Source organism: Fragaria vesca, linkage group LG5 (assembly GCF_000184155.1).
Source record: "Fragaria vesca subsp. vesca linkage group LG5, FraVesHawaii_1.0, whole genome shotgun sequence".
Lineage (NCBI taxonomy): Eukaryota > Viridiplantae > Streptophyta > Magnoliopsida > Rosales > Rosaceae > Fragaria > Fragaria vesca.
In genome coordinates, this window is record NC_020495.1 from 834,808 (window position 1) to 860,110 (window position 25,303).

The following is a 25,303-nucleotide window of genomic DNA, read 5'->3' on the forward strand; positions in this document are numbered from 1 at the left end:
CCCTCCCCGGCGATCTCAGGCGAGACCGCCGAATTTCAGTTTCCGGCGAGATCGACTTTATTTGAAGTTTTGGGTGATCTCGCTGGAAAACTGGAATTCGGCGGACTCGCCGGGGAGGGAAAGTGATCGGGGACGCTGCTGGAGTCCGCTGGGGTGGAGGCGCGCCGTCGTCGGCGCTGGACGGTGGCGAACGGAGCTCCATGCGCACTTACGCACGTGCGCTTCATATCCGGCCTATATATATAGAAAGGATGAGGAGCGGACGTCCGCACTTTAAGCCGAGTGCGGACGTCCGCTTCACATCTGGACTGTATATATATTTATACAATAGTCGCCCGCTTCACATCTGGACTGTATATATATTTATACAATAGTCGGTAGTAAAAGGAAGGTGTAGAGAGAATAAGAGGTATACTAAGCAAATTTGGAGGTCCCAATAGCCGCATTCCGTACAAATATGATTTGATCATAAACAAACAATATGAAAGCTACTGATAGAGTGATATAGTTGGTCCAAATTAACATACATCATGTATATATAATGCAAATTGCATAAATGATTGTTACGAGTCATGAGTTAGCTAGTGAGCTAGCAATCGAAGTACATGTTATTGCTGATGATTTATGATCCTTTTGAAACAATATTAAGCTAAATGGATGCACTACTTGATGTTTCACCAAACTTTGTTGGTGTATTTTAGGGCATCACATGAATGGGGATGAACACCCTACTCACATAACGTATCATATCTTCTCCTAATTAAGCGTCCTTATGAGCACGAATTGAGGGAGGAGATCTGATCCGGAATGAAGTCGACTCCGGCCGATAACTAAGAGCATATACATGCATAACTAAGATCCGCTATCAGGTCTTGTTCAATTCGAGAAAATGAAACATTATTTCATGATAGAAAATTAAGGAGCCATTCTAATGAGGAACTTTAAATTGTTGATAATTTTTCGGTTTATGGTTTAAAAGACTTATTTTTTTATCACATTTTGACATCTCATCCGTTCAATTTTTAGGTCTATATGAGTATATCACTTATACAAATTTTCAGTCAAATTAGTGATCATTAAAGTAACAAACTAGATTAAATTAATAGACGAACCAAATCTGTCAAACATGAACCGTTTAAGTTCATAATTGGTGGATCACATTTATGAATGTCATAACAATTTTTAATATGGCTGAAAATTTACATAAATAATTTACTCATAAGTATCTATAAGTTGAACAGTTAAGATATATATATAAAATCAAAAAATAAAATAAATCAGAAAAATCCTCAGCTAGCTTTCAACTTTCAACTTTCAACTTAAATGTCCTCGCTAAAAAAAATTTCAAATATCGAACAACAGCCCCAAGTATCTATCGATCCTGGCTCGATCGACCTCTGCAACTTACAACCTTAGTCTTGGTGTGTGCTGCATGTGACCATGTGACATGTCGTATAATAATCCAAACTCCAAAGTACCAAAACCGACATCCGAGTGCAAATCCCACTGAGTTCTTATCTCTCTCAAGTAAACGCCAAAACGACACCGCTTGCTGCCACTACTCCATCACTTCCACGTGCTACGCAACGTAGCGCCATGCAAAGTTGTTTTATCTGGTAAAATAGTAAAAAACACCTGGTTAATTCTCCCATATGTACTCATGTTCGGTTTTTACTTTACACCCACCGCCCATGTGTACGTTTGAGAGTTCAATATTTTACTAGTTTGGCAGTCTGACATTACCTTTTCCGAGATCTTAATCGTGGTAATGAAATCGGAAGCTTTTGCTCTTTAAGATTTTCGGAAGCACCCTCATTATGAGATCAAGCTAGCTTTTCCCCCAAGGAACACTTACATGTAACTTTACTTCGTTAATTTTGTTGCCGACCCAGAATTTCGTTGTTGAGTTTAACTTCTTCTAATTTATTGGCGTAGTTTTACCGTCTTTCTTTTTCTGTGTCGTCAACGTTTCAAAGATAGTTGTTAAAGGCTTTATGTTGTCATTTTGTACTCTCTTCAATATATAATATAGTAAAAATCTCGAGTTGATTGAGACTCCAGAGTTGGTTTTGATATTGCTCAAATATCGGTAAGATCAAATTACAAAAGTTTCGATGAAAGTTTAACCCCCGTAGCCGTAGACTCGGTGGAAAAGGGCAGCGATCCGAATATGCGAAGGAATAAACGTTTGGAAAGGTAAAGACGACCAAGTCTGCGTGGAAAGGAGAAGCAGCAGAATCTGAAATCTTGATATTTGTTGGAAAGGTAAGGATGGAAAAAGAGAGATGAGGCCGAATCCATCTGTCGAATCATGCAGTGCAGTAGTGAAGACAACAATTAAGGAGAAACAAACGAATAGTGGAAAAAGATAAGAAAAAAAAGGACCTGCTTGATTTCCAAATCAAACCGAAACAAATAATGCTTGTCAACATCACACACATTATTAGGAGTATGAGTGTCAGGAGAATAATGCATACACGAGTTAATAATGTTTGTTTTAGAGCATCTCCAACAACGTGACTATATATCCAGGTTGTGTGTGCAAGAAAACATAGCAAGAACAACGAATGTTGGCCGGAAATGTCACTGTTCTGATCCCCCAGGCCTCGACGATCAGTCGGACCGGGAGAATGCAAGTTAACCGTGTTCATGTGATGGGGTGTGGTAATTTTTGTTCTCCGGCCACCTCCCCCAAACTGATTTACCCTCTGGGTAATGCAGTTCATGTCAGAAAAAAGAACAATATAACTCGATAAGAGGTAACTAACCACGTGACTCAATTTACATCCAAGAGTGATCGACCATGATTCTCTTGGTGAGTACTGATCAGGTGAAGACTACTAATTGGATGGAATTATTCTTATGTTTATGGAGCTTTTGTAGGTGACAAAGAGAAGGGTGTTGGGTGGCGATTATCACATTCTTCCAGTTCACTCACTTAAATCACATGTTTAATTGATTAAATATCATCGATAGTACAGAAAAAGAATATTTCAGATCGCCACAAGTTCAAGATTTAGGACAGAATCAAAGACAATCAATATATACTTGTATATATAAACAGTGACATTATGCCCTCATGTCAGTTTCATCATGCACAGCAGTTAGCACAAGTAATAGATTTTATTTAGTAGCAGCCAAAGATGTCATTGTTATACCCAGAAACATCAAAGATAGTCATAACAAAATCAAAAGCTGGCTATTGGTGCTCTACACCATTTGCAAATCCAAGCATTATGAGTATGAGTCATGACCTACCAGATCTAAAAACATGCCAGGAGTCAAAAGCTTAGCTATCATGATCTAGTTGAAGTCATCCAAGCATATAATTAATCGCGCATTAGTGCTAATTAACACGATTTGTGTGCTTAAGTGCTTTCCAACATCACTAACATTAAACCAAAGCAAGGGCAGCAAAAGCTCACATCAAATTATGGAAAACTGAAAGACAAAGCAATAGAATAGACTGATACAACAGTTTCTGTGATACAACAGTGACATTAGTTCCATGATTACAACACGAAATTGGGGTTGGGTTTGGGGTTGGTGGGGGGTTATAACCTTTACAAGCTTCCCGTTGCTACTTCCACTAGATCTTATCTGACCATTTAAAAAGGAAGACAAACAGGATGTAGTAGAAGTAGCAAAAGGAAGCATTGGTAAGAGGGTAAGCACTGTAAGAGAAGCTACATTAATGATAATTACTTTATTTTGAACCCTTATTTCCCAAATTTATGCCACTGTACATGGGGCTGGCTTACCGAGGACCACGGCTCATGTATCGTACGCGATAACCCTTTGCCCTATGAGGAGCTATGATATCATAAGCACCACAGATGCACTTGTGGTAAGAAACATCTTCTATCGTCCCATCTGTTCGTACTAGCATGAAGCATCGTACATTCTCATGGTCAGGGTGGTGACCAACCTATAAAGACAAGCAAGATAAACATCATGGATAGAAGACTGAAATAACTTATTTAAGCTCTCGGTCATTGATTTGCATTTGAGATATGTTCATTTCTATAGCCTGACAAATGTATATAATGTAATTTACACAATATCAAATGATTAGCATCCCTTAGGAGGTTAATTCCAGAGCGAGCTGCCAACCACAAGTAGAAAACAATATCCAACACTGATAGGAGGTTCATTTAAAATCCAACACAAAAGAAAATCACCAAGACTTCTTTTTTGCATTTTTCTTTCCGAAAAAAAAAAACATAAAAGAGTACAGAAATTGTTGCTTTCCAAGAGACCAGGTCCATATAGTGGTAAACCGGTGTGCCACTACATTGCCAAGAAAAAAAAAACCAGCGTGCCACTAGATCCCACTGGAGTTAATCTACCAATGGTTTGTGCATTAATGCATCAAGTAATAGATAACCCAAGGAGAATACACCCCCTCCCCACTCCCTTTCCCCCAAGAGACAGTACGCCTTATTCATTAAAAGAATAAGATATGAAGTCAGAACTTGGAAAAACAAATCCAATTTCACTATAAATCTTTACTAAAAATGTCAGTGTGTGGGGCGGGGAAGTGGTAGTGAGAGTTGTATAGGATTAGTTGACAGAATAAGCAAAAACACTTGTCTAGCTTTCACATCTTAAAATATTCAAAGATAAGAAATCTTTGAATATAACAAATCTTGCAGCAAATAATGTACCTTTACTTCTTTGATTCCTAATCCGATCTTACGATCTCCATGAGGGTGAAAACGTAAAACCATCATCAACACTTGTTTGTCCATATCATTTATGCGTTCGTTGACGTCATACCTACACACACGAATTATATGCGAGTAACATGACTTTTCTCATTGAATTTATTAGTGTCAATATCAGGTATGCTCCTAAATATGCAAGCCATCACCAGGCAAGATAATATTAGATTCAAATTCATTGACAATGTGTTGTTACCAATTTCAGGCAATAATAAGTACATTTCATGTATGATACCAGTGCCGAAAAGCCAGCAATCAAAGACTACATAACAAAAAAAGTTTGAAGTTTATATGAGGTAGAAAGAGCTTAGAGGAATACCTACACTCCTTACTATGGGATTTGATGGTGATGAGGTGAGGAAGAGAAGAAGGAAAATGTTTACAATTGAAAACTCAAATACATTAGAAATTCTCTTCTGTTCTTAGGTTTCATTTCCCGTCAAAGCATTTAGCACCAGCACAACACAAGACTAGATAAGTGAAAGCAGATGTGTATGAGAGCCTTTTCTTTTCCATTTAAGCTAATGAAGATAATGGTAATGATGATGATAAAACTTATTCCATTAATTAAATACCTGACTTCAGCCCTGTGGCCTTGCCTAACATCCTAGTGAAGCCAAAAAAGACCTTGGAAGTATGCAGAACATTTATCAATGGTGAAAGGCAGATGCAGTAATTTCACTACAATTTCCGTCCATAAAAAAATAGGAACAATGTAATTATACTACAAATCGCAAAATGACAAGCAACAAGATCTCAAATATCAATTGAAGTAATTACCTAAAGAGACGTGAAACTAGTATCATGTAACACTGGAGAGACAGTTTTTGATTTTGGGGGAGGGAGGTAACTTACTTCTGCAATATATTCTTCAAGGCTTGAGACAATCTATCGATATCCTGGATTGTAAGATTTTCTCGCAAGACTGATTTGGTAATACTCTCCCACTTGCGCAAATAACCATTCTTGTACATATTTGGAGCAACAAATTTGTCAGATAGATGAATTGGAGCATCAGACATTTCAAATCCATTCTGAGGGTTGGTAATGATTTGGCTGCTCAGCAGATCATAAACTTTAATTGGCTTAGAAGACACAGGTCCCTGATTATAAAAGAGGGGAGGGGTTAAGAAATATAAGAGAAAGCATATGAAAGAGTGAGAATATCAAAACATATATATCAGAAAAACAATTATAGCAATGGTGGATAAACACGAATGCTACATTTGATAGTACGTTGACTCATTCAGGTGACATATCTAGTAGTAATTAGTTGCTTATAATTGGGACAATACACATAATTTGACATCTACGAACTCCTATAAAAATACTAATCTATGACAAATGAAGATTAATAATAACATGCACACTACTCACTAAAGCATGGCATCAATAGGAGAAATTGAGCAGTAAAATGAGAACCTCTTGAGCTATGTGTCACTAAAAAAAAAAAAAACTTTATATCGAGGAATTTGATTGGAGTTAAATATAAGAAATTTTAAGATTATTAGCATCATCAAACAAATTCAAGAATTCATTTCAAGAAGACACAAATATTTCTATAACCCACAAGCCCTATCCTACGTCCCCCAATCCCCTTATTTGCACACTTAATAACTACAGCCATGTAAGGAACAATATATATGTACCTTAGAAAATATAATATCAAACTGTCCACCACTTCCCAAGGATGGAGTATTTCCCCAAGTCAATGCATCCAAACTCCCCTGGAGATTATCCACCACTCCGACCTTAGCAGCTTTAACCAAGCAAGGACCAGGAGTCTGAACCATATTCCACCACAGTGAGCACAAAATATTTGACTTAAAGTAACTTTCAATAACATATTTAAGTATGACCAATAGTTAGTAACTAACAGAAAAGCAAGCTTGCATGAAAGGGGCTATAACAGATGCATGTTCCAATTGTTGACCAATGCCTTTTGCATTTAAGCTGACAAACTCGCCAGTGGCTGACAAACAATCTGCTACAAGAAGCAAGTGTTGAGGAAGAATCGTCTTTCCAACATCTTTAGTCGCCGACTCCAACTTCTGCACATGCATGCATTAAAGTAGTTAATATTTGACACAGATCCCATGAATTTTTATTAAAAAAAAAAAAAAAAAAAAAAAAAGAAAAGGTGAAGGGAACTCACATTAAGGAAATGTTTCTGCCCAACATCTATTCCATAGGCAGTGCAGATGTCATGGACATTGTCTGGATGACTTCGTGACCAATCAATCATATCCATGACCGGAATACAATCGTCCATAAGCATATTCCACAAGGTTGTCCCCTTTCTGGTTTTTCCTGACATAGAAACTCTCAAGCAGAGTTCTCCAGATGAACCAGGTCGATCAATCCATAGAATATCCACCTTTTTTATCTCCAGGAAACCTAAGGAAAAAATAAAGTCAGATCACAGAAGAGGGCATGCTGTACAACATTAGTTAAAAACAATAAAAATCTAGAGTCGTACTCAATTAAAAAGAAGAGAATTTGGTATAGAACCAACCTTTAACTACTGTTTTAAGCAAGAACGGTATTACCAAGACTCGAGTTTTATCTAGTTCTTTAGAAGAGTTGTTGTACTTTTCAGTCAGTGTTACACTGATGCAAAATGTATCATTAGGTGTGCTGCAGCAATCACATTCCCTGCCAATTATCAGCCAAGTTAGAATGGGACAATAGAGTTCCACGAGATGGATTCAGATTGAAGACAATACAAATGCTGCAGAGAATACATGTATTCATACAATTCAATTTTTTTTTAATGTTTCATAAATATAAAAATAAACAACACAAAAATGCAATTCGCGATGCCCTATATTTTGATTAATTGGTTCACGTTATTTAAATAAATCTAAAATTATAGAACCTTGAACCTGCTCAAATGGTTTTCTTGTACTTAACAAATTGACCTATTCCTATTTAGTTGTTCAAGTTAAGGACTTGGACACCAGAACATATAACTTACTAGTACAAGCATGTACAAGCATTAACAAAGCACTTATATTTGTCGTAAGAAAACATGTGAACCCTAGTTTTTAAGATCTATACAGTAAGGAAGAAGGATCCTTAACTGTCGATATCACCCATGCATCTAAGAGGCCATAACAGATGATATACAATCTAGAAAGATCAAGAAGCTTACTTATTTCTTGCGATCTTCAAATTCCATAGAATAATTTTCAAATCTGCTCCAGCCGAGTTGCACATTGCATAAAGTGCCTCTATAATAGATTGCACATTCAGCCTTCTTCTTCGTACAATTTCCTGAATCAACAAAAATTTATACCACGCAGTGGGGCTTGTAACAAATAAAATAAAATAAATCACACATTTGTTACCTTAGATATATGAAAGTGAGAAACCCAAGGACTGAAACGCATCTTGCTACCAGATTGTGAGGAGAACCTGATACCAACATTACCACAACAATTAGAAACCGTTAAAGGAGGGGAGGGGGAGAAAGGGAGGGAGAGAAGGGAGGAGAGAGAGAGAGAGAGAGAGAGAGAGAGAGAGAGAGAGAGAGAGAGAGAGAGAGAGAGAGACTAACATTATCATGACAGTAGAAACAATGTCTGAAAAATTGAGCCCCTCCAAATGATTCTTAACTTCTAGGGCTCCATACTCAAAACCGTGCCTATGTCTATCAAGCTTGTCAGATAAAAATAATGACATAGTTTGCTTAGCGCTGCTTCTCTTTGAACCACATTCCAAGATGTTCTGTGCAATTAGAAAACATTGCATATAAGTAAGATTCCTAGAATGACAATACAGATTCTCCAAATTAACTGTCAACTTATAAGCAACATTGCCATACTTTGAGAATCAAAGTCGCAATAGATACGTCTGAAATAATAAACAAATGATAAAATAACATTTGCAGAGAGTAAAGGGTCCAGGGGAATGAGGAGAGAAAGAACCTTCAGATTTAGCAGAGGAGAAGCTTCAAGTAAACTAACAGGCTGATCTAATGCACTGTATGCAGCTTCCGAAATTGCACAAGCAGACAATGCGCCAACGGGTTGGCTGCCGCCACAATTAATAACACTCTTTGCATATGAGCTGTTTGTAGTGCTATCTGCAGTAGATATGCCCTCATCAATATCATACGAGAATTGGATAAGCTGGTTACCATAAGCGTTTCTAACTGTTCCGTCATAAGCAGTATGCAGATCGCGCATGAAATACATGAGCTTTCGATTAAGAGTCCCAGGAAGCTCAGCATTATTACTAAAAGAACCATCTCGACTTGTGACTGAATGAACAAAGCATTCAACTGGATTTAGGCCAGTCAAGAACGAACTTTTAACAACAGCAGATGGGATATATGACTCAATGGACTCAAAATTTCTGCCAACCTCCTGAACAATACCACGTGCTTTTTGATCATTCCATGCATCACATGAGAGCTGGTTCGGAAACTTGAATGATAAGGGAACCAGTGAATGCTGCAAACCAAGACACATACAGTGCTGAACCAACTTCAGCATATTACCCTTACTTCCGGCCTTAAACATAGCCAGTAAAGAGTTATCCACACCGGCATATTTGTATGCTAAATTTTGAACATCACGGAAACCTTCCTTGATAGCATCTACTGTGACCTGACTAAGAGCAGCAGTTTTCTGCTTCTGATAACAAAAATGTTCTGAACCAAAAGTCAAAGGACTTTGACTTTTGTTCTCATCATAGCCCATAAGAAAATCCTGAAAAGAATCAAGCATCAACTGTCTGATAGTACATGCCTCCTCTGCTTCTTGTAACCCATAGAAGATCTCCTCCATCAAGTTTTTCCTTGAACATGTATCTGAAGCAAGATACAAGTCTGAGAGAGAAACACTCAAGCCCCTCATTGACAACCACTCACATAGAACTCCCTGAGCAGAAAAGAAGATGTCAAGTACCTGACCGTGGCAATGTTCCGTAAGACTTTGGAAAAGATTCCCACTGGTGTCTCGCAGCCAAGAAGAACCTTCAGAAGAAGCTATAAGCTCCCCATTGCTGATATAAACACCATTGGAAGGAAAAGCATAGTCAAAATCTGCAGGTAGAAACATGCTGACAATCTGCTTTGCTGTCCAAGAAACGGAATTACCAGAAGGATGTTTTATTACTGCTGGTAATGGCAGTTCATGGGGACAAAGCATATTCAGTTGTTGCATTTGAAATTTATTCATCAAAGTGCCATCTTCCGTGATGAGATAGAAAGCAGTTAAACTATCTTGACTGAGAGACATAAGGTTGGTACCACTCTGCCCGTTAACTAATTGCTTATCTAATGCAACAAGCTCTGTAAGCTCAACTCTAGTCTCCACAGATTGAGGAACATAACCGTGAAGGCAATCACCATCAAAATCTCCTTGAAAAGGAGAGCAACACAGTGGATTTATTGACACTACAGAGTTTACTGGTAGGACCTTTGTGGTTAAAGCTATTAGAGAATGTTGATGTATTGATGGAGGCCTATTTATCAACACAACATCTCCATTGCTCAATGCCCTGTATATGATATCTCCCATCTCCAGTTCTTCTGGTTTACGTATCCTAACTAGACTGTCATTTCTACGAACATGTATGTCTCCTCTCCCATCAGGGCCAAGGCGCAGCTGGCAAAACACAAACAACTTCTCAAAGTTATATTGGTTCAGATTCTCAGAGATCTGCATTTTCTCTGCAATATGACGGGGAATGCCAATCTCACTCAGCTTGATATTTGGATCACCCACAACAACCATTCGGAAACAGTGATCACTTCTCTTTCCAAGAACAACATCTTTAATCCATCTCAAGCCAGATGTTCTAGAAGGAGAGTCTTTGATCTTTTGTTGCTCAACTGAAATTGAATCTCTGCCTGTTTTCTCTTTGTTTATCTGCGCATTAATAGCATGAACATTAGGAAGCACCATCTTGTCTAAGAGATTACAGAAAAACAGAAACTTAACTCAGTAGCTTGCCTTGGAAATTTTAAGGCAGTCCAAAACACGAGAACCCAACTCGTTTGCAGTGCCTCTGAAATCCACTAGTTTCCTGTAAGCTCTAGTCCGGTCATCCTATTCACATTCATCAAAGCAGAAACAAGAGGAAGCAAAAACCAGAACCATGGATTATTAGGGAACTTATGAAACAAAAAGCCAAGTACAGAGGTAAAAAAGACTTACAAACATCAATGACTGGCCATTATTAAATGAATACATAACTTCTGTCACACGATGACAATTGGGAGTTACGAGGAAACAGTCCAAAGAAAGTGAGCTGGTAGTTGGAACGAACTTTGTGATGAAATTTGAATCAACATCGCTCAACAAAAAATGAACCTTAAAGGCAGAAAGTGAGCATTGTATAAAAAAGAGGTGTGAATAATTAGAAAGCATGGCACAAAAATGACAACCATTTGGTATATAAAGAAAAAGAATACACACATCAGATATACATTTATACACACATACATGTACGAATGTACATATTCACACACACACACTAATAGACAGAGACAGAGAGAGGGAGAAAGAGATCTGAAAAGCACGGTTGGATATTAAAGGCAAGAAACTGAAATAGATTGCATATGAAAGAGAGACTTTGACAGTGTACCCAACAATGGCACATCTAGAGACAGATTGGTAAGTTTACTTTATGGTTAGTATGGTAACAATTATTTACAGAATTTTATTTATACCCTCCTCCCCCCCCCCCCCCCCCCCCCCGNGGCAGAGAACGAGCACTTGACCACTGGGAGAGTGAAAATGGGTACTGAGAACATTTTTTCTTTTCTTTTGAGAAATAAATTAAGGAAAACAACCTGATACAAAGAAACAAAAGTCCAAACATGCATACTACCTAGATGCACTTTCATGTATCTCATAAAAAGAGGTATAGGCATACATGTATAAATACAGAGGTATATTTAGTAAATATAAACATTATATATGTGCAGAAGTAAAATTTCTTGTATCTGATGGTTTCTTAATTAGAAGAGCTAATTACATGGATATATAATAGGACCAAGGTATAAGCATACAAAGAGAGGTATATTAAGTTACTCAGTATATACATGCATTATATATGTGCAATACCAAACTTTCATACATATTCTTGTATCTGAGGATTTCTTAGACTGAAGAGATGGTTTCATAGACATAATAGGACCAAGGTACCTGGGCGTGAGATAGAACTTTTCTATGAGGATTTGTGTTCGTTTCATCATGTTGGGGATCTTTGGGAATGAAGTCCCAATAATCAGGAGGCAATTCTCCAGCTGCTTCTACTATTATTGTGCTTCTTCTGAAAAGCTCTCTTGAAGAAACTTTGAACCTCATTCTTGGGTAGTCAGATGAACCTCCCTGATAATTAAAATTATCAAGACTTGAGCTACAATGGCAGAGAAAGATAGAAAGAAAGAAAATTAACTTGATGAGACAAACTCACAAAGCAATATCTGCAGCCCTTCCGTTCAGAGCCCTGATACAGGCATAATAAGAGATAATCAGTAACTAATTAAATGCACATTATTAACAACAAGAAGACAACCAGTCCTCCCCATTTAGCATGAAAGTACAACAAAATAAAATTTCACAACAAATTTGAAAAGTAAACAAAACGAATCAACTTAAACCATTAACCATCAAGGGAATCATATTAACCGGTCTTCCATGGTGATGGTACTAAATACGAGTCACATATATTCAATGATGTTGAGATCAGTGGTACCTGACCTTGACCCTTACACCCTGCTTGATGGCTTTACATGCTGGGCAAATCTTGTTTAAGATAAGAGAAACTTCTGATAGATAGTACGGATGGAGTATTGAACATGGAAACTTGATGGACCCAAAATGACCTAAAAATTAACAAGTCATTACCACCAATTCCAGAAATGGTAACAGAGTTCTTAATGGAAATAAGTGAAATATCCCACACACCATCACACAACTTTGTATCTTGAGCACCACAAGTAGAACACTGAGATGTTGGATTTGGAAGTCCCAACTTTGGATCATTCACCTGAGCCGCTGTCTCGATTAATAATGTTGATATTTTCTCCTGTTACAGAATTGAAGTGTTATTTGATAGTGCAGATGCATGACAGTATACTTAAACTATGTAACTCATAGTCCCTTCATACTTATAAAGGCTCATACATTTCATATCATAGGCTGAAAGTGGAAATGCACACATGTGTGCCTGCATACCAAAGACTATCTTTTTATGTATAATTTCCATATCAAGAACCTGTGATTAGAAACTGGACAATGATAAATGAAAGTGGAGTTTCAATCACCATGTACATGAAGCATATGGTTCAAAGTATAGGGGAAAAAATCTACTGAAGAAACCATGACACTAACAACCACAAAACCTCTAACAAAAGTTACAAAACCAACATACACATTTAATCTTATACTAAATAAAGCATTTTAGAAAAATCACATACAAATGATAAGCTCTATAAATGTTATGAAAATAAATCTCGTGCTTATAGCAAAAACCATATACTGTTACATGCTTACCGTATCTTCCCGAGTAGAAACATTTAGATGTACCCCAGTTATGCAAGCACGTGGCAATTGTTCTCCATGATTCAATTCATTGTCCATGGGGCTTGATTACTTCTAAATTTTACAGAAACAAATCAAGCAGCCTACATAGATAGCCATGAGCGTTTAACAGCATACCATAAATATGTTACTAATAAAAATGAAAAAGGAAAAAACAGCATTCTAGGAAAATGTATAGCCCCCCATCACTCTGCATTATAATACTTCTACTCAGTTGAGATAAAATTGTGAGTTCATTTGCAAGCTTCATTACAAGATTCTGATGATGAATGCATGTCGAACTTATTTGCGAATTCAGATTGTGTAGCACCATAAAACAGTCAATAAGCATGACAAGACCTACAAGCACCAATTTACTTACAAAGTGACATCTAGCAAGACATCTCCAGTATGTCAACAGTCATTCAAACCTAACAAAACATTCCAAAGAAAAAAAAAATTATCACAAAATTTATCACTAGAAAGTAGAAACTCGTATCCCTTAAACAGAAACCATTCTTTCACCAGCTTAATCCTTCATAATTCAAACAAACATAAAACACATTGGAGGTACCAGAAAACACCTTGATCCTCCTAAACAATCCAAAAAACTAACATTACCATGGATGAAGAACACAAAAAACACAAGATTTTAATCTGCATTGTGCAAATGTCCGTTCTTTTCAACCCCCTCCATGATAAACACAACATGCAGACCATCAAACACAGCAAAACGCATCAAATTTCAAAAACCAACCAACAATGATGTAGGAAAACTCAAAACAGCACACAATCATCCAAAACAAACCAAACCCGTTTCAAAAAAAATGCACAGACAAAAAAAAAGTGTTTGAGAAGAGCAATGAGAATAGAGCATGATCATCCTCTAGAAGTAAAACAAAGAAAGCAGCATTAATCCCATAACCAAAGTCCCAAAAAGATTGAAAATTTATACTCACTTTGGCTCAAAGAATGTTTCTTTTTCAGGAGAAAACAGAGTGAGCGAGCGCCCAACAACACCGAGCCCAATGAAAAAGGCAGCAAACACAGAAAATCTGTGAAGGATGAAAAAGATGGGTGTGAAAGCGATGTCGTTTCGTCTGAAAGAGAGAGCTCTGTGTCTCTCTTATCAGAGTTTGACGCCGCCGGTTTGCTCCAACCAAAGAAGGGAGACAGCTTCTTCAGTAGTGACGCCCAGTTCAAGAGACGCAGGACTTAAAAAGACCCGAGGCCTAGAGAAACAGAGAAAGAGAGACAGAGCTGTGTGTTTGGTTTGTGTCAGATTACAAGCCCTTTCTTTTGCTCTATTTACCCACCACACCCCTTTTGCCCTTCTTCTCTTTTAGTTTTCACCATATTTATTATCTGACAAACAGAGTTAATGGCTTTTACCAAAATAGACCAGGTTATTGGTGAATCTTTGCTATTTTTGAATTGCACAAGTCTCTGTTTAGATGTGTTTGCTCACCTAAATGACATGTATTAATTTCGTTTGAAACAATAATGTATGTTTTGTTTAGGTTTGAAAAGAAGTGTACAATGGTTAAAAGATTTCGTTTAATGAAACATAACAAGTATGAAATTTATGTGAAGTTTTGTTCGAACTCTAAAAGCCTTAACGATATTTAAGAGTTGAGTTTACTTTTGTTGCCACTTATTATATATGATTGAGAAAAGTATGATTTTGTTATGATTATTGGTAGACCTTGATACTTAAGGAATATGAGAGAAATTTTTAACCTTAATGTTCAAATGTATGAAGAACTGGTCATGTTATGCATAAAATTTTAGTAAATGTTCTTTGAGTTAGAATAATTTCTCTATGCACTAGACTGTACATCAAGTGAGGTAAAATGACACGTGCTAAAATGTAGTAATCTTTGATCAATGATTACTATGTACGTTTGATACGTTATGTTTATATCATTATAGATTGATTATTTCATCAAAATTTTGTATTTATACGACGCAAAAAGGTAAATTGTACGTTTCATAATATGTCAGTTATTCATAATAATTTAGACGTGTAACGCATTACGTCAAACTTTTCGTATCACACAAAATCTACATGTCAAATGTGAAACGAGTATATATAGTCCAATAAGCAAAAATGATGAAGAAAATCACCATTAATATCCAATGAGATTAAGGTGAATAACACCATTCATTTCAATAGTGAAGATGACATGAGAAGAATTTGGAGAAGTGGTACATGTTCTCTTGCTAATGGAATTTTTTGGTTATTTGAATGCAAGCCAGACTTCATACCTGGTGCTAATCTGCCTCAAACACACACCCAAGTGTGGATACGAATTTATGGATTAAGCCAAGATTATTGGCATCCTCGCCATGTCATGGAGATTGCCCGTGGGGTAGGGACACCATTGCAGATAGACAAAGCAACGAGGGAGCGTCAATTTGGTTATTATGCCCGCATCTTGGTTGATATTGAACTAAGTCAAGATCTGCCAACTTCTCTTATGGTGGAAAAAGGTAATCATGTTTTCTCGGTTAATATTTCTTATGAGAATTTGCCACATCATTTTAAGAAACAGGAGAAGTCAAGAGGTCGCTCTCGTGACGACCATGCTGCAAGCAGTATGGGTAAGAAACTCCGTCAAGAATATAGAATCAAAGCTACTCTGAATATTGTCTCACACACTGAAGTGACTGAACAACCGGATACTGAGATTGTTTCTCTTGAGAATGTGCATGAGGTACACCAGGAGCCATTTGTTCCATTGGTTGACCAAAATGCTTTAGTTGATTCGCAGAGTGATGAGATTATCGGGCCTATTGATTCAACAGTGGCGGTGTTGGTTTGTCCAAGTGAACCACAATTAGAGAGCATTGTTACAACAAGATCTGCATGTAATATTGTTAATGTTACTGTTAGTAACAACTTTGAGATCCTTGGTGAAATGCAAGAATAGCCTATTGTTGCAAATGAACAAGAGATAGTGGGACTCCCTTCAAACAATTTAGTTGACTATGACGATTCTACTTTAGTAGAACATAATGTTCATAAAATTTGTTGGAGCGATCTAGAAAATGAAGAACCTCTTGGTAATATAGTTTATGCTCAATCTAAGGTTAGATATGAAACCTGGTTTGATTAGGGTGAAGCAGCTTCAGATGTTAATCTTCTCCGTGCTCTCCCAAAACAAAAGAATTCCAAGGAAAAACATTGTCGATCGAGTCCAAGGTATCATTCACGCAATCGGACACCTACAGTGTGTCTAAACCTTTAGTCTAGTTTGATCAATTCGATTCCAACCATTTGCATGGTTTGTTTAATGTCTCGTGCATCTTTACCTTTTGTTAAAAGGGGGTTCTGGTTAATGTCTCTCCTTTTCTTGTTGATTTCTTCTTTTTTATTTAATAAAGCTTAATTTCTTTTGCCAAAAAAAAACAGTAAGGTGAATAACTTAACAAAATAAAAATAAAAAAGGTTAAAAACCCGTAATATTGTATTTTTTTTTTACTGAGTGTAGAGTGTGGGACCCTTACTGCAAACGCGAGCAAACAGTAAGTAGAGGATTTGATGATGATGATGTGAGGTAAAAAGTAAAAAAGACACAGCCAAAAGGGCAAAGACGTCAAACACGGACCACGTCAGGCGGTCAGGGTAAGCGAACAACAAAGTGGGCCCGGTTAAGGGCCATCGTCAGATTCTAAAGAGCCCTTTTCTCTTCTGAAACCGAAAGGTGGGCCCCACTCTTCACGTTTCTTCTATTGCTATTCTCAATTTTTCCTTCTTCTTTTTTTCTTAAATCCTTTTCTATATATATATATTGTATCGAAAAAATTCCTTTTCTATATGTGGACGAAAATTGGAGCATCTTTTTGTAACCAAAAAGGAAAAATTCTTTTTTTTTTTTTTTTCCTTTTTCCGAAGCTGGTCAAATTAAACCGAAGAGAGAAAAAAACAAAGCACTCGAGGAATTTTGTTTTTTACTTGAAACTGAAACGGCACCCTAATTTACTTTTCATTGAATTGTGTATTGTCCCAATTATACATATGGACAAAATGTTAAAGAATTTTATCTTGAAATTCATTTTAAAGAATCTATCAAAATAGAAAACGGTAACAAAAAGACAAATAAGAAACATAATATAATGTGTCGATGTTTTTGAGTACTCAATTTTGAAACGTTTTTCAGTATCGTGTTTCGTTGCATCATCCTTATTTACTTGTTTGCTCAACTGTTTGAAATGTTTTGGTTTTCTATTCTATATATGGACACAAAATTTAAAGTATTTTATCTTTAAAGTCATTTAAGAATTTAGCAAAATGGTAAATAGTGACAAGAAAATATTTAACCAAAAATGAAGTTTATCCACAGGGCAGTCATGCAGTGGATCGGGCAGGGGAGGAATCCTGAGGACTCAGGTAGGAGCAGAATTCAATCTGAAAAGAAGAGTCCCTTCTGAATTTCTGGGTTTTCTGACATGTATATTATTCAAATCTTCTTCAACATTTTCAAAATAGTTTACCCTTAGTAAAACGAAACACATGCATCTACAGTGAAAAGGATAAAAATGGAAAATACACAGCTACAGTCCAATCTCAGAGAGTTTGATCGTACTAGCTAGCTAGTTGCATAAGCATGAAAGGAGACGAGACGTGTTAGTTGTTTTGAAAGTGCCAAAACCCAGAATCAGGCAAAGATCTCTTTCATGTTACTCCCCTCTCACTCTCAGTTATCCACTCACCACAACAATCATAACTTCATAAGAGGAAAATGACCCACAGACAACCAAGTGCGACAAGAGATTACTATATATAGGGCTAGCTTGGCATTATTGCATATATAGGGCTAGTTTGGATATGGTATTATGGTTCAAATCAACTTCAGAAGAATATGAAAATACCACAGTATAGTTCTTCCATATATGTCATATACAATACTTCTTCTCCTTTCAGAAGTTACTTGCGGATAAAGGAAGATTTTTTGTCGGACATAGAAGTTTTCATGTTAACTTAGGAAGTCTTTCCACCGTTAAGTTGATGATTAGTTAAGGTTTCACCTATTTTTTTGATCACATATTCATATCGTCTAGTTTCTAGTTAAGGCTTAATTGAAACTTATGTTAAAATGCTCGTATTTATACAAAGATATGATATCTCAAGACTATGACAATGAATTGTGTCGGTTTAATTAATGCAAGTGTTATAATGAGTTTGGTGAATCGTTACACCCTAGCTATAAAAGCATCTCCAACAGCTTTTCCAAAATTTCTCTAAAATGAGGAAGTAAAGCTAAAATCTCAACAAAAAAAAATATGCTCAAAATCCAATAGCTTCTCCATTTTTGAGATTTCGGCATTTAATACAATAATAAAATATATTATATTATCATTAATTATAGCAAAACAAATTATATATTTTATTGTAATAATAATATACATAATAAAATATTCTATTGTTGTCTTTTTCTCGTTGAGCACGTGAAAAATTTAATTTTGGGGAATGAAGGCTTTTCTTTCTTCTCCATCCCCATTTTAGAGCAACTTTAACAAAGTCTTTATTTTAGCTTTTAGTTATTTTAGATAGTGTGTTTAGTTTTTTTTGATATTTTCAGAGCTCCAACAGACTAGCCAAAGTTTAGTTATTATGACTTTTAGCTATCTCGCCAGCTAAATATAGAGAACGAGATGACTCAGATAAGACTAACTATAATTTAATACATTCATTATAAGATATTTTATGTGATATATAAATATATTTAAACTATTTAATATTTATTTGAAGAATAATGTTGATGTAATGCTAGTTAAAATAGAGAGCACTGATGGAGCCGCATTTCTAAAAAGACTAGCTAAAATGACATTTTAACTAATTTGACTAAAATTTAACTAAAAAATGGTTAACATTGTTAAAGATGCTCTTAGAGAATAAGACGTGAAAACTGTTGGACTTAAAAAAAACTTAATATTCTCCTAAAATTGAAGATAGAAAATCTGTTGAAGACGTTGGAGATGCTGTAAGGACGCTGTATTATTATCCTTTGAACAATTTTAAATACCGTGATAGCTTTCTAAAAGTTGATTGATTGGTGGCAGTGGGTTTCTCGAGCTCTGAAACTTACGGCAGAAAGCCATGAAAGTATAATATGGCATTGACTCAATGTTTGGCCTATTATGTTTAGTGCAGTGTGGAACTTGTCATATAGCTAATCAACTGTGTCTCATGTGATGATAAACTTGATTATATATATTCTGTTAACGTACGGACTATATATACCATGTTTGATTCAATCATCTTTCAGCAAAATGATCGACCTCTAAATTCTGTGCATCATGAGAAGAAAACTATAGTGTTCAACAGTGTCATTGTTACATTGAGCTCTTGAAGAGCTGATATCAAACTCCCTATAATTAAAGAGTTTATTTACCTTAATTAGAAGTCAATTAGGGGATTAGATATCAAAAGAGGAGATTGTACGTATGTAGTAAGCAGAATCTAGTTCTTTTTCTCTTTTTTTTACATTTTAAATTTTGATAAAACACTTGGGATTATCTGTACCAGCAATGTGGCTTTAGGTCAATGCATGCGCTTTAAGTGTCTTGTTTGTGTTAATGAAATCTTAATTTTTGTTGGTTGACAATATAATTGAGAAGCCGGATTAGTTGTCTTATGACTTTGAGCTATCATTATATATCAGTATTATTGTAATTTAGTTATTGTTATGACGGTTATTGTTAGTTGGTGTATGTTTGAATATATAATATGAGTTGAAAGTTGTATTGTTATTAGGTAAGATTAGGGGGTGTTAATGAATGTGATATATCAACTTTGTCCTCAAGTTGTAAAATGAGTCCTCAAAGTAGTAATATTAATCCTCAAAGTTGTAATATGAGTCCTTAAAGTTGTAAAAAATTAGTTACAACATTAGTCCTTATTTGTCCTTAAAGTGGTAATTGAGTACTCAAAGTTGTAATATGAGTCCTCAAATTTGAAACAACTTTTTTTAATCAATTTGAGGACTCAATTACAACTTTAAACACACATGTTACCACTTTAAGGACACATGATGACTAATATTGTAACTAGAAAATTTAACAACTTTAAGGACTCAAATTACACTTTCGAGGACTAAAATTACTAGTTTGAGACTCAATTTACAAAGTTGATGCATCACATCATTCACATGCATTAACACATTGTAAAATTTTCCGTTGTTATTTGGCACACTTTTAACCATATGTGTATTATAATACGGGGTTTAAGCATTGTGTTCCTAATTGTACGTACGTATTCGTTCATGAACACTTTTGTGATTCAAAACACAAGCACAACGTTTCTGCCTTTTTCTTTAGTAAACGAGAGAGGGGGGAAAATACTCTTCACATATCTATAAATTGTTTGTCGTATTCGAAACTAGACATTGTTCCATGATATATTAAATTTTAATATTAGAAAACAAAATTTAAAATAATTGGGAGATACCATATTTAAAAATTGCATTGTACTATACATTTTTAATATTTTTTTATTATACATTCACGCATTCTACTTATAACGGTGAAATTTGAACCCATAACCTCAACATTATACTACACATATTGTATTTCTTCCACAAAAATATTGACAAAAGAGAGAACATAAACTATTTTCATACCAACGAGGAGTTTCCATTCAAGGCAAAAGCCCACATGAGTATAGAGCTGGACAACCTAATAATTCCCAGCTAGGATTCTTCATTCATTCTTCTCCTACCTACCAACATAAATCTCTCCCTCTGCTCTCCCACATGGACCTGAAAAGCTCAGATATGGTCTCCATCCATGTAAGGCTAACTCAGCAACCAAAACCAAATAATGAATGTGGTCTCATTGTCACCAAATGCATAGAAACATTATTATACACATCTGGCCGTGGGAAATGGATCACTTGCTTTCAGTGGTCTCTTCCCCCTCCACTGTAATTATTCCTATTCCCCCAATCATAATCATATGAAAGAGAGAAAGGAAAAGGTATCAAAACTATTGCAGTATCTTGAAGCTTCCCTCGATTTAAGAAAAGAGACTCCACTAGGAGGGTGCTTGACAACTTATCAACTGGCACATTCCTGTGTGCAAGGGCATATTTCACAATTCAAAATGATGACATGTAGAAACAATCTAGAGATTTCTAACGCGAAAATGTTGTAATAGCGTAATTCGTTGAAAAAAAAACAGCCGTGCAGACATATATGTAAACATATATATTGCATTGTTACAAAAACAACGATCATGTATTAAATACTATAACAACAAATTTGATAAACATATAAATTACGTTGTTACAAAAACGACAATCATGCAATTCATGCAAGTACTTACGAAGTCGCCAATGTAATTCAAGAACTTTCTTGAAACCTCATTTATCTTCAATTAGTAAGACATTGTTGCTCAACCATGTCTTCTATCATTGTAATTGAAATTCGGGACACAATTTAGGTAGGTCTAGTAATACTGCTGACCTTTAAATGACCAAAAATGCAAAGGGGGACAGGGTACGTGTAACTTTATTTTGCCAATAATTGTGGTAGCTTAGCTTGGATTCGTCTGCTATAAAAAGAAGAAGAAAAAAGTTGAAAATTTTAGAGACAACGAAGACAGGTTTTCCCAGTCTCCGGTTACAGAGGAAAAAGAAGCCAACTTTTGAAACTAGTGAGAAGCCGATAACTGGTTTGGGACTTGGGATGCTCTGCTGTAACGGACCTGTTCTACCATGGCTGTTCAACCAGGTTTACTCTCTCTCTTTCTCTCTGTCTATCTCAAAATGTGAGTTCTTTGATGTGCTTGCTTTATCAGAGTTCAACAAAAGTTTGGAACTTGAATGCTTGTTCTGTTCTGATATGGTTTTGCTGTGTTTATGTTAGTTTTGATTGTCTGTGTTTAGGATTTGTGCTTGTTTATGAGATTTCCATTTGGTTTTGTTCATGTGGGTTTTCAATCTTGCTGGTCAATTCAGCATCAAGCGTACTTTTGAATGGTAAAGGTATTGACTTTGGGTTTGAAACATATGGGGTGGTGGGTGAGCTAAGAACGTTGACAAATTTGAGATATGGGTTTGTTTTAGTAATGCTATATTGTAAAACTCGAGAGAAGAAAATTCATGTAAAATGTTAATGCCATAGTGTACCGAATGGGATTTCAGCAAGTCGTTTGAAAATTGATTACAGTTTACGTTATGCAGTAGGTGATTGGTGAGGATTCAGGAATGTCACAGTTTGCAGAAAGGGGTTTGTATTCTTCAATCATATTGCCAACCATGAGAGTATAAGTATCTGATCTTGGAAGCTCATGGATGATGATTTAAGGCCCCTTTTGCAATTTTATACCATGAACCACTCTTGATATGCTGAATTGTGACACTGAAAGTAAGGAATAGTAGTGTTGTGTTTCCTGGTATGGAAACAGCCAACAAAATCGACATTAGGCAGCCTTCAATTAGAGTCTACAGTTGTTACAGAGTGGCAAGCCATTTCGACACAATTCTTGAAGCAACCCGAGTGGGACATTTGAAAGACAGGTATATTCTGGGTGAGCAATTGGGATGGGGGCAGTTTGGTGTCATTAGAGCATGTTCGGATAAGTTAACAGGTGAGGTGTTGGCGTGTAAGTCTATTGCCAAAGATAGATTGGTCACACATGATGACGCGCGCAGCATCAAGCTTGAGATTGAGATAATGTCTAGGTTGTCTGGGCATCCGAATGTTGTGAGTCTCAAGGCAGTTTATGAGGATGAACATTATGTGCATTTGGTGATGGAATTATGTGCTGGAGGAGAGCTTTTTCATCGGCTTGAGAAGCAAGGCAGATACTCAGAAACTGATGCTCGGGTCCTTTTTAGGCATCTGATGCATGTGGTTAAGTATTGTCATGAGAATGGTGTTGTTCATAGAGATCTGAAGCCGGAGAACATTCTTTTGGCCACAACATCTTCATCCTCACCAATTAAGTTGGCAGATTTTGGTCTTGCAACCTACATTAAACCTGGTACTTTAGTTGATCTCATCTTTTTACCCCCTTCCTTTTGCTTACATCTTCAAAGTTGGACCTTTCTACAAAGGTACATGTTTATTTCACTGTAATGACTTCCTTTTTGTGTCAACAGGGCAGAAATTGCATGGCACTGTTGGAAGTCCATTTTACATAGCTCCTGAGGTACTTACAGGAGGTTATAACCAGTCTGCTGATGTCTGGAGTGCTGGAGTTATTCTTTACATTCTTCTTAGTGGAGTGCCTCCGTTTTGGGGAAAGACAAAATCAAGTATTTTTGACGCTGTTAGGGCCGCAGATCTGTGGTTCCCTCCTGGTCCTTGGGGTCACATATCTGCTTCTGCCAAGCAGTTGATTGCTGAAATGCTTTGCGTTGATCCTTCCAAAAGGCTCACAGCTGCACAGGTTCTAGGTAAAAGAGTTCCTCATTGTTAAATTTCAAGGCCTATTTACTTTAGTAATCACTAGAAGACTATACCTGTTCTCTTTATCCTGAACCTAAACTTGCTGTTAAAGGATATGAATGAATTGAATCTTTGGTAACAATAGTTGGACATGTAGGTGATGAATTTATGACGTTCATAGTTGTTTAGATGTGTTTGTAAAGGCTTAGGAGACACTTCAGATTAGGCCATTAAACCTGCCCATTGCAAGTTTCTGGTTATCATTGTACTGTCATGTCATAGGTTCTGATAGGCAGTAAAGTTTGTCTTTTTGGTTTGATAAATCCAGATCCCAGCACAAATATGTAGTCCTCTAGCAACTGTACAAAGTCATCCCAAATTTCTTTTCAAAATTGCTCATTATTGGTTCCTGCTGCTTGCACCAAGTTTTGTATATAGTGGATATAATAATGTTTATATCCTATGCAGTTCACCCATGGATGGAAGACTCTGCACAAGCACATGAAGAAGTGTACAATCAGAATAACCGCGTCCTCCGACAGCTGCAACTGGATGAAGGTTCATTCTCTACCGCATCCTTTGACAGGAATCAGGACTTTAGCTTCGGTGAGGGCTCACCGACAACTGCTGATGGGAAACTGTGGCACTCACCTGTATTCACATGTAAATCATCATTCTCCTCTTTCCTAGATGAGAACAGTACACCTTGCCCTGCATCCGGAGGCTTTTCTTTCCGCAGCTGCACCTATGAATCAAGTCCAACCGAGTTTTCTTCACCAGTTCCATCAATGCCTAGCTTCACCTTCTTCAGTCCAAGTTCTGCAGCAGAGCAAGAAAACATTCCATCGAGATTTAAAGCCAAGATGTCCACTCTGGATCCAACTACTGGAGGTCGCTTATTTTCTAACTATAGTAAACAAAATGCTTATAAGTTTTGGTGTGTCAGCTGCGTGGTATTAATGCAATACCTAATGGCTTATCAGCAGGACTTTTGTTCCCATTTGTTATTATTTTCTGTTTTTTTGCTATTGAGAATTTGTTATTATCAAGTAAAATGACAAATGAGATGCTTATTTCTATCCTTAAACTCCTCTGTTGGGAAATGCAGAGTCAAATGCGGAGAAGCTACTTGAGCTGGAATGCTCACCAGCTAAGTATGATGATGGAGAACTTGAACGCAAAGAGTTTCGGAGAGGCGGAACAAATGGGCTGTCTAGGATCACCGGAATTCACAGCAAAAGGAATCATACAATTGGACTTGGTGAGCTTGATCAGATAGATCTCATTGTAACCGAATCAGTCATTCGTTGGGCATCATGCACACATATTCCTACAGTCCCATCTCTTAGATTGTCACTTGTCTGCTAGAAGACTGGTTAAGTTCTGCACTGCCACGAGGGAAATATAAATTATATGAATGAGATATATTTATACAGTACTTGCATACACAGGAAAAATCTTGCTTGTATCATGAGTCATTTGAAGAGCTGAACTCTGGTGTTTGCATAGGCCTTGTTTTGCTACAGTTCAGGCATTATTGAGTTTCGGATAATGCACTCGTTTCAATATACAAATGTGAGCTGTGTCAAACTACATTACATTCACTCTTTGTGTACAAATTGATAAGGTAAAATAAGATAAG

General features: G+C 36.5%; 2 protein-coding genes across 2 annotated transcripts; one reads left to right on the forward strand and one right to left on the reverse strand.

Moving 5' to 3' along the window:
• Positions 1-3,436: 3,436 nt before the first annotated feature.
• Positions 3,437-13,348, reverse strand: LOC101311090 (DNA-directed RNA polymerase D subunit 1-like). Its single transcript, XM_004298682.1, has 18 exons — positions 13,238-13,348; positions 12,650-12,770; positions 12,443-12,567; positions 12,152-12,188; positions 11,885-12,066; positions 10,892-11,047; positions 10,688-10,783; positions 8,654-10,603; positions 8,284-8,453; positions 8,075-8,141; positions 7,910-8,000; positions 7,240-7,392; positions 6,880-7,121; positions 6,602-6,775; positions 6,374-6,508; positions 5,580-5,827; positions 4,668-4,779; positions 3,437-3,928 (listed from the first exon to the last, which is right to left on the reverse strand). Exons 1-18 carry the CDS (start codon positions 13,322-13,324, stop codon positions 3,758-3,760), a joined length of 4,317 nt encoding a protein of 1,438 aa, XP_004298730.1. The 5' UTR covers positions 13,325-13,348; the 3' UTR covers positions 3,437-3,757.
• An 8,555-nt stretch (positions 13,349-21,903) lies between these two features.
• On the forward strand, positions 21,904-25,232 carry LOC101293197 (calcium-dependent protein kinase 34-like). The gene is made up of 5 exons (XM_004298706.1): positions 21,904-21,999; positions 22,452-23,254; positions 23,373-23,669; positions 24,130-24,552; positions 24,770-25,232. Exons 2-5 carry the CDS (start codon positions 22,666-22,668, stop codon positions 25,027-25,029), a joined length of 1,569 nt encoding a protein of 522 aa, XP_004298754.1. The 5' UTR covers positions 21,904-21,999; positions 22,452-22,665; the 3' UTR covers positions 25,030-25,232.
• Positions 25,233-25,303: the final 71 nt, after the last annotated feature.

What these genes read in the sequence shown, in the direction of transcription:
- LOC101311090 (XM_004298682.1), bottom strand. Translation starts at nt 13,324, where the DNA reads ATGGACAATGAATTGAATCATGGAGAACAATTGCCACGTGCTTGCATA. An exon ending in CTGCAGATATTGCTTTGTGA is followed by an intron (nt 12,067 to 12,151) that starts GTTTGTCTCATC and finishes ATTATCAGGGAG; the next exon opens with GTTCATCTGACTACCCAAGA. An exon ending in TCATGCAAGCTTGCTTTTCT is followed by an intron (nt 6,509 to 6,601) that starts GTTAGTTACTAA and finishes AATATGGTTCAG; the next exon opens with ACTCCTGGTCCTTGCTTGGT.
- LOC101293197 (XM_004298706.1), top strand. Translation starts at nt 22,666, where the DNA reads ATGGAAACAGCCAACAAAATCGACATTAGGCAGCCTTCAATTAGAGTC. An exon ending in TGCAACCTACATTAAACCTG is followed by an intron (nt 23,255 to 23,372) that starts GTACTTTAGTTG and finishes TTGTGTCAACAG; the next exon opens with GGCAGAAATTGCATGGCACT. An exon ending in CACAGCTGCACAGGTTCTAG is followed by an intron (nt 23,670 to 24,129) that starts GTAAAAGAGTTC and finishes TATCCTATGCAG; the next exon opens with TTCACCCATGGATGGAAGAC.